At 43.5% G+C, this 14882-nt stretch overlaps 2 protein-coding genes and 1 long non-coding RNA gene across 5 annotated transcripts; 2 read left to right on the top strand and 1 right to left on the bottom strand.

Annotated features, from left to right (window-relative positions):
- Positions 1–528: 528 nt before the first annotated feature.
- Positions 529–3563, top strand: LOC112939560 (uncharacterized). Its single transcript, XR_003243280.2, has 2 exons — positions 529–820; positions 3056–3563. It is a non-coding gene; the product is annotated as an uncharacterized lncRNA (long non-coding RNA).
- Positions 3564–5224: 1661 nt separating this feature from the next.
- LOC107278003 (uncharacterized) lies at positions 5225–6105 on the top strand. The gene has a single exon (XM_015790399.3). The coding sequence runs from the start codon at positions 5321–5323 to the stop codon at positions 5807–5809; it is 489 nt and encodes a 162-aa protein (XP_015645885.1). The 5' UTR covers positions 5225–5320; the 3' UTR covers positions 5810–6105.
- Positions 6106–6202: 97 nt separating this feature from the next.
- LOC4342663 (squalene synthase 8) lies at positions 6203–11759 on the bottom strand. Of its 3 annotated transcripts, none has more exons than XM_015789198.2 (13): positions 11445–11759; positions 11278–11320; positions 10502–10591; positions 10325–10400; positions 9759–9828; positions 8859–9002; positions 8612–8716; positions 8241–8387; positions 7656–7731; positions 7274–7362; positions 6780–6871; positions 6665–6704; positions 6203–6577 (listed from the first exon to the last, which is right to left on the bottom strand). In XM_015789198.2, the coding sequence occupies exons 1-13, from the start codon at positions 11643–11645 to the stop codon at positions 6518–6520; spliced, it is 1233 nt and encodes a 410-aa protein (XP_015644684.1). In that variant the 5' UTR covers positions 11646–11759; the 3' UTR covers positions 6203–6517. The 3 variants fall into 3 exon arrangements, with proteins under 3 accessions (XP_015644684.1, XP_015644686.1, XP_015644685.1); XM_015789200.3 differs by having other exon boundaries at positions 10502–10613; positions 11445–11586; XM_015789199.2 differs by lacking the exon at positions 8859–9002.
- Positions 11760–14882: the final 3123 nt, after the last annotated feature.

Genomic DNA, 14882 nt, shown 5'->3' with positions numbered 1-14882 from the left:
CTGGGAGGTAAAGTTTAGCAAAAATATACCTCCTCCATAGGGCGGCAGCGTGGGAACGTGGTACCCCTGGGAGTGCGGGACCAGCTCGGTCGCGCAGACCGGGGTTGCGGAACCGAACCTGTCCCACGGCACTGCTATGCAGGTTGGTGTTGCACGCGGGACTGACCGCTGGCCTGGCCGGTTACGCAGAACGGAGGCGCACTTCGGTCTCGCAGCCCAAAACGCGGCACCAAGCCGGTCCCGTGGAGCATCGGTGCCACATTCCTACCGCGTGGGATCGCACTACTACTCCGCACCTCCATTCCGCGAGACCACACCGAACGTTGTTTTGTCCACCAAAAGTTCTTTGTCCTCTCACTCCATGTGACATGCTCAGCTAGAAACAAAGGAGAGAGTGATTCCCTTCTCTAGTCCCAGCCTTTTTCATTTGTTGTTTGCCTGTCCGCCGAAAGTTTGTTGTCGTCTGGTTAGAGATCTACTCGTTGAATGCCTATAAAAGAAACGTTACGAAACGAAAGAAGTAGACTCAAGTATAGCATATAACTCATATTCGTGGAGTTTATCATTGGGGTAAGTTTCAATAGGTTAGTGTGCTTTGCGAATTCACAGGCCCTATCTTGTGGTATGAACTAAGTACGCGATGATTTCTGGTACGTATTGGGGGCTTACCATAAGATAATGCCGTGAATTCGTAAAGCGTTCAAACCCACCGAAGTGTTGTGTAAAGGTAAATATTTGTAAGTGTTTGTGCTTGCGCGCCAGTCCCATGCCTCCAATCTGAGCTTGCGCGTCACTCCCGCATCGCCGCGGCGCAGGTTAGGTATATTTTCGCAATTCCGTCGCATGATATATATATATATATATATATATATATATATATATATATATATATATATATATATATATATATATATATATATGGCAGCGCTAAACCGCACCCAGGGTGCGTAATAGCTAAAATGCTCCCCTCACAACCCACCCCCCACCCCCACCCACCCCCCCCACCCTCACTCCCACCCCAGGAAACTATCTTTCTCTCTCCTCCCCCACCCCTAACCGCCCCCCACCCACACCCTGGTTCGTACCTTTTCTCTGTCCTGATTTTTCTTCTCACGTCCTTTTCTTAGTAAATGATTTACTTTCAGTTGATTTCTCCTTTCGGTAAATGTATTACTCTACTGATTTACTCTCAGTTGATTTCTTCTTTCAATAGATGTATTACTCTCTGTTGATTTCTTCTTTTAGTAAATGTATTACTCTTAGGTAGTTCTCCACCCTTATCTCATTCCTGATTTTTATACCAACGTCCTTCTCTCGATAAATCATTTACTCTCAGTTGATTCATTTTATTAGTAATTTAATTTACTAACGCAGTAGGCATATCATAATGTTATTTCTTCGATTAGAGGTAAAATCCCAATCCTTTCAGTTCTTCCAAACATTGGTCGAATTCTTAATGCAAACAAGCTCATAATTGCATAGAGGACACAGATATATACATAACATGCATCAAGAACGTGAGATTCAGTGTTAACCGGTAAAGCAAATAATCTATCACTACCTCCTATACAAGTCACTGGAATATTCAGTTATACAAATGAATCAGCTAGTTCAAAAAAAAAAAAGAACAGAGGAATCAACTGAGAATCAAATTAAACAAATGAATCAAATGAATCGCAGGCTCGATCATTTGCAGCAATGGCGGATTTGGACTTGTTGGATCAATCGATCTCAAGGCATCCACGCACTCGTCCACACGACAGGCTGCTCCTTCCACGCAAGGAATGCTCCGGCAGCGGCGGCGTTGTCCATGTCACTGCCGTAGTCCCGCATCAACCAGCCACCTTGTACCGCCGGAGAAGCGACCGCACGTCGTCGGCGACGTCATCACTGAATGCCGCCAGCGATAACTCCGCCGACCGCGTGCACCGCGCCCAGGACACGCCGGTCTCCCACCGCTCGGCAGGAACTCACGCCGTCGGCGAGTTATCCTCTTCCAACTCCTCCTCTATGTGGTCTCCGCTTCATCAGCTACTCGGCTTTTCTCCGCCACCACCACACGATCTCAGCCGTCACGGAGGAAGGCCAGAGCAGTGAGGCTACCGGCCTCCTGGAACGGTTCCTTCATGGTCGAGGGCTTGGATTTGGCGGTAGGTCGTCGGGGCAGATCCCAGGAGGCGGCACCAACTCACGGACGGACGATGCGCCACCACGCCTCCATCGCCGGCGACCAGTCCGGACGACCCACCGCCATCGAAGTCAGCTCCGTCTCAAACTCCCACCGCCGATGTCGGATCAAGGCGGGGGACGGCCACCGCTGCTGGACCCGGGCGGAGGTCACCCCGGCGAGCCCGTCGCCCGCCGCTAACGTAGGCCATCCCCGTCGCTCGCTGCTGGCGCAGGCCGTCGCCGTCGCCCGCCGCCAGAGGAAGCCGAGGAAGCCCATGCCATCGCCCGCCCGCCGTCGTCCTGCAATCGTCGGTCAACCGCCTGCCGCACACGCAAGCCATCATCGTCGCCGCCTAATCCGTAAAAAGTGGAGAGAGAGGGGAAAGTGGGGGGAACGGTTTCTACGAAGGAAGAGGGAGAGAGTTATATATATAGCATGTAGATTTGATTGTAAATAATTTACTCTGTAAATGTAAATGTGGGAGGGGAGGGGGCAGGGGTGCTGGGGTGCACGTGGGGTGGGGTGGGGTGGGGGTTGGGGGGTAGGATGTGAGGGGGCGCATTTTAGTTACTACGCACCCTGGGTCTTTTGTGTGTGTGGGTGTATATATATATATATATATATATATATATATATATATATATATATATATATATATATATATATATATATATATATATATATATATATATATATATATATATATATATACACGCAAATTATTAAAAAGAAGTTATATTTCCAAAAAAATTTCGTGTAACTCTCTCCAATTCTTTTTCAGCGATTTTTTGGATATTTTTTTACTATTCGTACGGTTGAGCTTTTTATCCAAATTCTAAAATAGTTTTATTATCCGAGCTTGAGAACATCATCATTTTGTCGCAGAGGCGGCGATGGGAGGGCGGCCACTAGCAATAGCCGATAGAGGATGAAGTGCGTAGAGCAGGGGACTCTCCGGTGATAGATGACCCATACTCAGATTATGAATCACCTATTGAGGAGCAAAGGGATTACGAGCGGATGGCCTGGACCAAGCTTTGACTAGAGATGGAAGAACAAGAGAGGGAGCACAAGAAGAGGTAGGAGAAGGGGGAGAAGAGGAGCGGCAACACGTACAAGGGTGGGGACAACGCATGAGCATGTAGTGTTAGTCTAAACTCGTGCGTTGATCGTCTCCACTCATGCAGAATTAACTCCTGTCTTCAAATTCTCTAAATGCTTTAAGCACAATTGTGTATACACGTGATGTGTTGTGTCTCTAAATTTCCTAAGTGCTTCGTGCACAAATTGTATGTACTCGTGATGGTCTTTTACCTCTAAATTCACTACGTGACTTGTGTACATTTATGGTTTGTTTGTATCAGTGATTGGAAATAAACTTTACTTTGCAGAACTTTTATAATAATATAGTTGAATGCCCATGCACTGTAATGGAAAATACTAATAAAATTGACCGCCATAACAATCCAAACAATACTTTCACTAAGAATAATCACCTAATTCCAATCCTGAATTTGCGCAAATAAGATCATATTTAAATATATAGATATGACGAGGCGTTGATGGTTCAAATGACCATATTTTATCATCATCAGTCTTGAGAACATCATCATTTTATTACGGAGGAAATGGTAGGAAGGTGGCCACTATTAGTGGCCTTATGGGGGTGAGTAGGTGAAGGGAGATGGGGGAGGAGGTGGGCTTCAAGGGGTGGAGAGAAGGAGGGGAGCAGCATGGACGATGATGGATGGATCTGAATCTAGAAGTGAACGAGGACACGAGGGGAAAGAGAAGGAGGTCGTAGGGTAGGTGAAAATGGGCATTAGATGTGTGTTCCTTTGGATGCAATTCAAAGTTTTCTTTATAAATTTTCAAATGATTATTTGCGAGTTCATGCAGTGTACCTCTCTACAAGTTTTATGAATTATTTGAACATTTTGCTCTCTAAAACAGTCAGACTTTTTATCGATATTCTAAATAGTTTTAGTTTTAGGAAAAACTAATCCACACTAGCAGCATCATCGAATACTTGTTTGGGTTGTGGCTTTTCAGCCTAAGCCTATTGGTTAGCTTATTGGATTAGGATCATTCAATCAAATAAAGTGGGTCCACAAGACAAAGATCGAGAGATTAGGGAGGTCTAAACTGAAACAAAGGCTACGTTTCATAGTCAAGAGTGAAAATATTATTTATACCCTAGTCGAAAATGAAACTTTGGTGCTAATACCTACCTTAGGTTGCAATTCACTCTTTTTTAATGTGGTATCATGTTATAGTCCTATAATTATATGATATTATTATATACGTAATTATTTATATATATTCTAATCGACATGTTTCAAATACAAAACCCTCATATAATTATATGATATTATTATATATGATAATTATTTATATATATTCTCATCGACAGGTTCCCAATACACATCCCTCGTATGTATTTTACATTCTTTCTACTCTCACACTATACGATTGAAAAAACCTAATATAATCCTACCTAATAATAGCACATTAACAAGTTACATATATATGTACAATCTATCATACTGCATATAACTGATTCAAATTAAAATACCGCTAATATGTATATATATATATATATAATTCATAATATTTTATATTTACTATGTATACTTGAATATAAGGTTTGACGAAATATGTCGCCTATAACCAGCGGTTCATGGAAACATACATTGTTTTGCATTACCCATGCTCCAAAATAACTTTGGTTTTACACTTATAATAACCTAAACGATTAGGTGAAATTTAATTTAAATTCTTCATGCTAAAGCACGACAAAATGGTGTGAATTAGTAATAAAAGACCAACTGGGTTGGTCTTTTGCTGTTTGGAGACTACTTGGAGACTTGCCGTTCAACTCCCTTCCCTTTTGGGCACCCCCAACAACTATCTATTCTGGTGTAAAAAAAAAAACAACTATCTATTCTTTCTTTCTCGTGTCCAAAAACCCCTCCTATATTTAGGGACCAACCAAAACAATAACGTACGGACACCAAATGCACACATGCGACATAGCAAAAATATATAAGAGAAAATTAAACCAGCTCCCCTCCTCCTCCATAGCTGCTAGCTTAGCTCCAAATTTGCACCAAATTCACGCAGAATTCACGTACATTTTGCCGAGTGATAATGGAAACCGGTCGTCGGTCGATATCGAAGATGCAGAGGTCGTCGGTGTCGTTCCGGCGGCAGGGCTCGTCGGGGCGCACCTTGGACGACCCGCTCAAGGCGCTCGACCTCAAGCAGGGCCCCTCGCCAACGGCGGCGTTCGCCGCCATCGTAGTCTCGCCGCTGGCGCCGTCGACGCCGCGAGGCGCCGCGTCGTCGTCGTTGCCATTGTCCTCACCACGCTCATTGTCCTCACCACGCTCATTCCGTCGCCACGACAACGGCAGCGGCGGCGGAGGAGGAGACGCCGCCGGAGGTATCCCAGAGAGCCCGGAATCGGAGGTGGAGCCCTCCCCGGCAATGGTGGCGGTGGAGCCACCAGCTGTCACGGCCGACGACGACGGTGGCAGTAGCGTCGGTGAGGAGAGAAGCACACCGCGGCGGAGGAGGATCTCGTCGGCGTTTTGCGCGTGCGTGAGGCACCCGCCAGAGTCCCATACGCAGCAGTAGCGGATAGAGAGAGCAATCCAGATTGTCTGTCTGCAGTACTGCTCACTGACATGTGGGCTCCACAGACCCTCAGACCCACATGTCAGTGAGCAGTACTGCAGATGCTGTACTGCAGAGGACCCTTACTCTAGAGAGAGGGTTGCACATGAAAATCAAGAGAGGTTTGTACACGAGCCATACGATTCGTGCGTGTGTGTATTGTGTTTATGAGTTTGGACCTCTCTTCTCTTACTGTCGCTGTACATATCTCTCGTAACTGGATATACTGTAAATGACGAGGGGGGCAGATCGGAGATCGGTGGATGATTGTATACAAAAAGGTAACCTGTATTTACAATACAGATAGTAGGTTAGGAATCCAAACACATAGCACACACAGGCACACATCACAAATATGCAACAGTTTCAAACTATATATACACCACGCTCTGTGTATCTACTGCCTAATTCACACAACAGAACAGATATTGGGATGAATATAGTTATTAATTTACAGGAACGTAACCAGAGGTATAGTGAACTATCAGAGATATAGCTTGACGTGCTAAATTGACCATTAGCAACCAGCACAACATCTAACGTTAGTCTTCCACTTATACAACAGTACTGATACAAAAATATGTTTATGGTGGTCTCATGGGCTGAAACAATATAGGTTATAAGATTGTTGAATAGAAAGGTACGTAGGTGGTCATTACAGAGGATCGATCACCTCCTATACAGAGCTCCCAAGAAAATAGCTACCAAGAGCAGCAGTAGCATCATGATCTGCGAAAGTCAAACAGGAAAATTATAAATGGTAGTAGACCATAACTAGAATTATCAGATTTTTTTTTAAGTTGATGCATTATTTACCATAGCAGGGTTCCTTTTTGGCCTATCCAAGTCATATCCCCTGTAGAATCAACAATGTGAATGATAAGTCGAGTTGAGATCAGCTGCAGAAATGGTTTTAGATCACTGGACAAACCTTATCTTCAGCAAACCGGATGATTTGCAGGTCTCCTTTATTGCATTCACACGTTTCCGTGTAAGCGACGCATTTGGATCATTATCATCAATCTGAAACAGTGGTTATGATGGTGGTGTCTAAGAAAACACAATCTTTTTAAGTATTGAAGGTACAAAATAAACAGAAAGATTATTGAAACCATAATCTGATGTCACATATAAAATGGCAAAACACAATTAAATTTGAGGAAATTGACTTATGTCACATATAAAAAAAAATGACAAAACACAATTAAATGACAAGCATACCAATTCATGTTAGTTTCTCAAACGCAACAAAGCAATATTACCGATTTATATGCTATGTTAAAACAGCTAGGACATAATTGAATATTTTAGATAGTCTTAGAAAAACTACATACTAGTGTAGAGATGAGCTGTTAAAAATTAACATATTTTATCTTATTTTACCCAACATAGTGAATGCTAAAGAAGATAATACTCCAGATCTACCTTTTCTGCAAGCAGTGAAGAGAATTCATAGAAAGCAGTGTACACATCAGCCATAGAATTTGTTTCATTGATTATTCGTGCAGTCAGCCCTATGAGAGTGCAAGAATGCTGTTAGAACAAAAACCAACGCAGACAAAATAACAGACAAGAGCAAATAGAGAGTGGAGATACAAGAATAACTCATACATTAATCACAAAATATGAATTTTTTAAAACATGCATGCCCTTTATATATGAAGCTATTGTTTGAACCAATAACCAATTCGATAATAGCACAAAGGTGTTTATGAACAAGAAATATGCAAAAAAAAAAAACTGTGCGGGTTATATAAAGCTATTACTAATTTGTGTCTTCTAAATATGCCAATCACAAAATACTCACCACGCCTCAACTTCACAACTCCTCGAAATACATTCACATTGTTATAGCACAGAGCATAGGTTGCAAGTGCCATTACCTGAAAAATAAACTCTCTTTGCTTACATATAAAATAAGTTGCCGTTTCAGTAGAAGAAAGCAGACTAGACTAGCAAAAGAACAGAGACAAGAACACAGAGCAAAGAGAAAATATAGGCTTGCCAAACATTTCAGAACCAAGGAAGCTGACCAGCAGCCTCCATGTGTGTGAAATTAAGATGGTAATCCAACTTCAACCAAATGAGCAACAAGGTCATAAACGGGGTACAGAGGTCTTGAAGATGATTTTCTATAGAAAAAAATACAGACAATCTGATTGGTCAGTGGTAATCATTGTCCCATCACCTATCAAGTGGTGATGATATTCATGTTATTTCTCAAATAACTCCAAAAGTGATAAAACAATTGTCACTAGTTAAACCTTATACAGCATCAAATGGTATTGAATATGACCAACCACAGACCATAAACCCTAGTTTGGCGAGCGTATGAAATTTTAGAAGGCCATCCCAAATTTGTAATGGATTGAGGTGTGAATACATAATATACCTGGGGTATTGCACAAAAACGGAGAATAGTAATATCCTTTAGAGCAGACATATACCGAAGGCAATCTTCAGTATGTATTAAACCATTAGTCACCATCTCATTCAAGCATTTTACTGCCTTCACTGAATTATTTTCGTATTTGAGATCCTGCATTGATACAAAAGGAAAAGTTCTTCAGAATAAACAGAGAAGATAATTCTACATTCCGCATAACTACTCTATCTAAAATTCAGCATACTACAAAAGTACAAGTTGGGTGACCCATATTTAATAAAAATCAGTGTCAAAAAAGTAATCAAAACAATATATATCAGGTCTGAAAACAGACGAAGGTATGACAACCCTTACACAAAATAGATGCACCCGTATACCTCAAGTTTGTCAACATATTTACTCCATATTTCTCGTGGCCAGAACATGCGTGATTTTGGTATCTCATTTATGTCCTCCAGGTAATCCCGAGTAATATTGACTTTCTGCAATAGATTTAAACTGTAAAAAATGTTTCCAGACAAGGTGAGTTGCCAACAAGGTGAGTTTCCAGACAAGGTGAGGATGCTCTGATTGTATTCAGCAAGTCAAAAGCCAAACACCAGACTAGAATAATTATCAATATACCTGCAAAAATAAACCCATTGAATTAGAAAGCGATTCGGGAGCAAGATCTTCTAACCCAGCAGCATGAAAGAGCCTTGAAAGTCCAATGCCGACTAGCCCTGCCACATAGTGACAGTACTCATCATAATCATCAACAGTTTCAACCTAAAAAGGTCTCTTCATATTAGTCCACGGCAAGATATGATCATCATCTACATTCAAATGACTTTATGTAAATGATGCAGATAAAAAATCGTCATAGGATTGTGGAAATAACTGATGGTATATTACAGGATTCAGGTGAAACATACATAGACTACTTTTGAGTGCAGTGAGACAGTTAGCTTTACCACACAGAGGCCGACGTAAATACAATAAGACACAAATGCTATTTGCATGGCTGTAGGCTTAGGAATACTGCATACTAGGTGATTAGGCTGAAGCCATGCTTTTGCCAGCAAACTGGTATTCATATGTAAATGGCCAGGAGCACAAGCCAAAATAACAGATAACAACTGGAACGGCAGCAAGAATGCTATGACCACATCTTTGCATTAGCTTATGGTTATCATTCATCAAATGGACCCTGATTACATGATAAGCATATCTGCACAGTTTTTCAACACATGAAAAACCTTCTATAGGGAGCATCCCATAGCTATTAATGTTGAGATCTATAATGGCATACTGAGCAGCTTAACGACAAATGATATCATCCTCTATGTATGCTGTACAACAAGATCAACTGTTGTGTCATCAATTCTAATAGATCTAGAATACAAAAGCTATATTCTGCTATTCTACAGTCAGACAGAAGGGCTTCTATACAGATAACATTTACAAGCAGAGCAAACTTTTCTTCATTATGATATTATTGCTTCTGACAATATGGAACATATTATTCTGTAAGGAACAATATACCTCCTTGCATATAAACTTTGCCATTCCTGCACCCATTCTCCTGGTAATTTCTTCAATTGCCTCTTGGTATCTGGATAACAGAGTAAACATGTATTGCTTCTTCTACTTGAATGGGACCACTTACATAGACTAGATAATTCTGAATTAAAATACTAATCAATGTCATAGGGTTGATACTTGATAACTCCATTTTTTTGGTTTGACCCATTTGATTGTCCTTCATTTACTAATTTGGAAGCATTGTGGAACAAGCCAAAACAAACAATGATCTAAGCATATAACATAATTAACATGTGACCTTATAGTTTGAGAGTAAGAAATTAATTACCATTCCTTCCTGATGTGTAAATGATTATACATATCTAACATCATCTAGATATAGCTTAATTGGAAATAAGTGTTTGATTTCATATGAGGACATCTAACTGACTGGATATGTAATATCAATGATGTCAAGTGACTGTCATCAGGCCAAACTGCCAAAGTAACTAAAATTTTACAATGTCCAAAGAAGTTAACAAGAAAATATTGATCATACAAAGAGATTAAAACTACTTGGAATTTACCCTGAACCAAGCTCCAAGAAAGCTGTCAAAACATAGTGGAATTTATCCATCAGAATCTTGCAGTCCTTTGTTCCACCTGGAACCAACGTGATGCCAACAAGCGAAGGACTAAGATAGTTACAACTTATGAAACACATGTATAGTAAATTCACATGGACACGAAATTTTTTGCCTTACATGAGAAATGCCAATCCCGGTTATAGATATGACGGTGGAATTCCTGAAGAATGGGCACCTTAATCTCAGTAGGGATGCTAGTATCATCTTCTGCACTCCAATCAGAACAGAACTATAAATTTAAGAAGAAAATTCTTTCAAGAGAAGGATTAAACCAAAAAAAGAAATGCATTGTACCCCCATGCCCTATCACCTCTTGTTTGAAAGTCTATCAATTCTCTCTTGCACTGCTAATTGGTCAGTGCAGTTTACTACTGACAATTCCCAACAAATTTGTGACAAAAAATGTAAACATTGGTGAGTGGCATTTCCATTCTTTTTTCCCCTCAAATTTGTAAATTTAAAAAGGTAGAGAGGACAAAAATGGAAAAAAAAGTACTAAGCATTATGCACCACTGCTTTTCTTTGGAAAAGTAACCATAAAAGCATCTCAACGTCAGTACCCATATGAAAACGAGGTGGTTTGTGCACAGACTTTGCAGTTGTCCTCAAACCATAAAAGAAAAAACAGCTACAATACGAAAACGAGTTACATAAAGGAAAAGTCTATACGTATTTTTTTTTAATAAATGCTTACCAAGTATAGCCAATTATAGATGTTGAGCTTGTACATACTCACTTCGCTCGCTCAAATCAGTATAAGAAAAAAAAAGGGAAAATGTATTTATTTGTTTGCAGTTCATAAACTGTTCATGTTGCTTGCAATACCGTACATATGCTACGACCGCAAAGTGCAGAAATCTCGGGAAAAAAAACACAACGTGGGAGTTACTCACCGACGGTGTCGAGCGCCCGAAGCACGAGGTAGAAGACGCACACCTGCACGCACGCCACGCGAAAAACGAAGAAATCCCCCCAAATTGAAGGGGATGGTGGTGAGAAATCAGGTACTGGATCAATCGAGAGGGTCGCGGACGAGGAGAGGGAGAGGGAGGGGACGCACGGCATTGCGGAGGTCGGGGCCGAGCTGCTGGATGACGATGGCGAAGCTGCGGGAGACGCGGTGCAGCATGGAGTAGGCGAAGGCCCAGTGCTCGTCGTCGTCGGTGGCGGCGGCGACCTCCCTCCGCAGCCGCCACGCCGCCGCCCGCAGCCTCACCAGCGCCTCCGCCTCCGGTCCCAGCAACGCCCCCACCACCCCCATCGCCTCGCCGCCGCCGCCGCCGCCGCCGATGACGACTCGGATGGCTGCTTCTTCTTCTAGCGGCTTCGAGCGCGTCGGCTTTGATTTGGGTTGGTCACTGGGTCGCGTCGACTCGACACGACACACCGAGGGTTTTTTTTTTAATGCCATTCGGCTATTCTTTATTAATACGGAACAGGGGTTTTAAATTTCGAAATCAGCAGTTATGCCTCAGAGCGATAAAACCGAAATTTCCGAAATTGCCAAAATTTCGGAAAAATTTCGTATGAAATTTTATGATTTTTTGACAGATTTTAAATAAAAATTGATCAAATTCATAAAAAATTGCATAAAACCGAAATTTTCGAGCAAGATGTTAGCATTTCGGTGGGGGGATGAGGGGGGGGGGGGCGAAATTTCTGAAATTTCGAACCGAAATTTCAGACACCGATACGGAATACGTAAATATACAGTTATATCGTTCACTAGTATGCTCATAATAAAATGCCTCCACAGTAGTGGGGCGCTGATACGTGTGGCTACGCGCACACGATTGCTCTGAGAGCTAGTTTGTTCATCGTAAGTTTTGACACTATCAAATTTTAATGGAGGAGAGTTGATTAGAAACAATTTGGAAATTGGAATGGGGGTTGACAAAAGATTTATTTACTAAAGAAATTTCCCTATGGATTAATTTGGTCTTAGAAAATGTAGGAAGGAAGAACAATATACCACTTCAATTCATATGTTGTTTCATGTTCTACGATTTTCCTATCATATGCTTCAAAGGGGTCTAAGAGTTGAACAATTAGACAATAGCAAGATATAGATAATATCAAAATTTTCAAAGTGTTTGGGTTTTGATAGGATAGCATATCAGTTTTCCCGTCAACCTATCAGAGCTATTTCAAATAAATCTTGGTTTTTAGTTTTAAGCAGTATAAAATGAATACGTGGATATGTTTAATTTCAACTAAATATGATTAAGAGTTAATTGCACATTGTCTTTAATGGCCATTATGCATTTCACTCTGTAATCGATTACAATCTGTGAATTTTGTTGGCGTGGTGATCAAGGAGTACAGTGAGAGACGGAGACAGCTAAAATACGAACATTGAAGAAATATGAATTTGAGTATACTCCCTAAGATGAAGCTTAGCAATAACCGTAACACAAAGGATCCAATCTCTAAGACTCATTCGTGTTTCATTCATTGTAATTTGCAATCATCAAGGTTAGTTTGGCACTGACCGTTGGCTCTGTATTTATCTGCAAATATATAAACATGAAAACTATAGGGGGTTTTCTACAAAACATTTTCTCCTGGTTTCCCTCGCGACCTCACCTCAGCGCATCCGCCACACTCGCCCCGCGCCAGCGTCGGCACGAGACTGCCGCCGCCGCCGCCAGGAGGCCGCCGTCCTGGCGTGTGCGCGGCGCGTGTCGGAGCCGATGCCGACGCCATCACTGGCGCTCCCTCCCCTCTCCCCCGGCCCCCGCCGGCGGAGCCGGCCGTGAGCACCGTGTGCACTGGCGCCGGCGTTCTCTCCCCCCTTTATTCTCTCCCCACCCCATCCGCTGGCAACAGGGCTTGCGGCGGCGGCGGATCCGTCCGCACACGGGCGCAACGCCACCGCCACCCGTCAGAGCAAGAGGGGAGAGGCTAGCCGCGTGAAGGAAGGAAGGATGGGGAGGGGCAGTGGTGGTGATGCCGCCGCCGCCACCCCGGCCACGGCCTTCCCATCGACTCCGTCCATCCTCCCCCCTCTGCGGCTGTGTGCCATCCCCCCCCCACCCACCGCCGTGCACCATCCCCCCGCCGTTGTTGCCTCCCCCTATCGTCACAACGCTGGGTGCCGCCCTCCTCGCTGGCAGATCCGTCCTCCGTTGGCGGTGGCGTGCGTCGGCCGTTGTCCACCGTGCAAATGGCGCTGCGGGAGGATGGGCCATCCGTGGCCATCGTGGGCGCGACGAGCGCCATCGGATAGGACTCCCTTCGCGTGCCATCCACCCTCCCCAGCCGCTGTCATCGTCGTCCACCCTCCATCCGCTGCCGCCTACCTCGTCCGCCGTCCCCCCGCTCTTCACTACGGCGAGGCGTCCTCTTTGCTCGACGCATGGTGCCCCCTCCGCACAGCCGACTGGCGCAGCCGCCATCACCGCCCACCGCGCCGCCACCTTTCATCTTTTTGTATATCATAAACTAGCTCCGGGGGGACGGTGACCACTTCTTCCTCCTCTGTCACAAGATCTGGTTCCACCATGCATACGCTCTCCATACTCAGCGCCGGCCACCGAACCGGGTCCTGGACCAACTATTGTGACCTCTTTGTCGACCTCACAATCGGATCAGGTTCCTCTACCTTCAAAGGCACGTGCCTTTATCACTGACATGTGGGCCCAATGGACCCTGGGCCCATATGTCAGTAACAAAGGTACGGTGCCTTTGAAGAGAGGATCTCAATCCCTCACCATCAACTATTTTCTCCAAGCATTTTAAGTTCCCCCTCGTTGCCACTTACCCAAGGAGAACGTTGTCCATGCCATGGGCCAGGCTATCGATAGCAGCGCATCTTCTGGTTGCCCATCGTTCGATGTCTAGGTACATCATAGGGTTTTGTTAGGACACTAGCGTTAGGGTCTAATTCAGGGTACGTGTGCTTCAGGGACTGCACAGCCATCGCGCTGGGTGGTTGAGGAGTGCTGCGAGTATGCCGCACTGTTTGAATCAATATGCAATGTATGATTTTTGTTATGCACGATACTTAGCCTGCTAACCTTAATACATAATAGTTGCCTTTGCTAAACTATTTTGATAAGTAAATCTGATGTTAGAGTTTGTGTCGAATATGTGTACGTAGTCGGAGTTTAGGACTTGGAGTTGTACTAGGTGTAAGACTAAAGTAAGAGTCGAAATCTATATTAGGCTCTCTCATAAATAGAGGGACGTAACGTGCCTGTTGTAACCGCATGACGACTTAGCATAGCAAGAGGGAGTGGCTGCCGGCAGCGATCGGCCGTGAGTCGTTGTAACTCTGATACGCTGTAATATGCTGGATCGGGGAAGAGCGCCCATAATCAGTGCCCCGGAGATGTAGGCCTCGGCTGAACTCCGTTGTCAAATATCGTGCCTCGGTGTCGTCATCGTGTTTGGAGCTCCTATGGTGTTTCTTCCGCGTTTGGTTTCCGATGGTGATTTCGGGCCGGTTTTATAACATCTAAAGCCACTAAACTAAATTAATAATTTTGCTTTGGTG

The sequence above is a fragment of the Oryza sativa genome, chromosome 7 (genome assembly GCF_034140825.1).
Source record: "Oryza sativa Japonica Group chromosome 7, ASM3414082v1".
NCBI lineage: Eukaryota > Viridiplantae > Streptophyta > Magnoliopsida > Poales > Poaceae > Oryza > Oryza sativa.
This window is presented reverse-complemented; position numbering and strand designations above follow the sequence as displayed.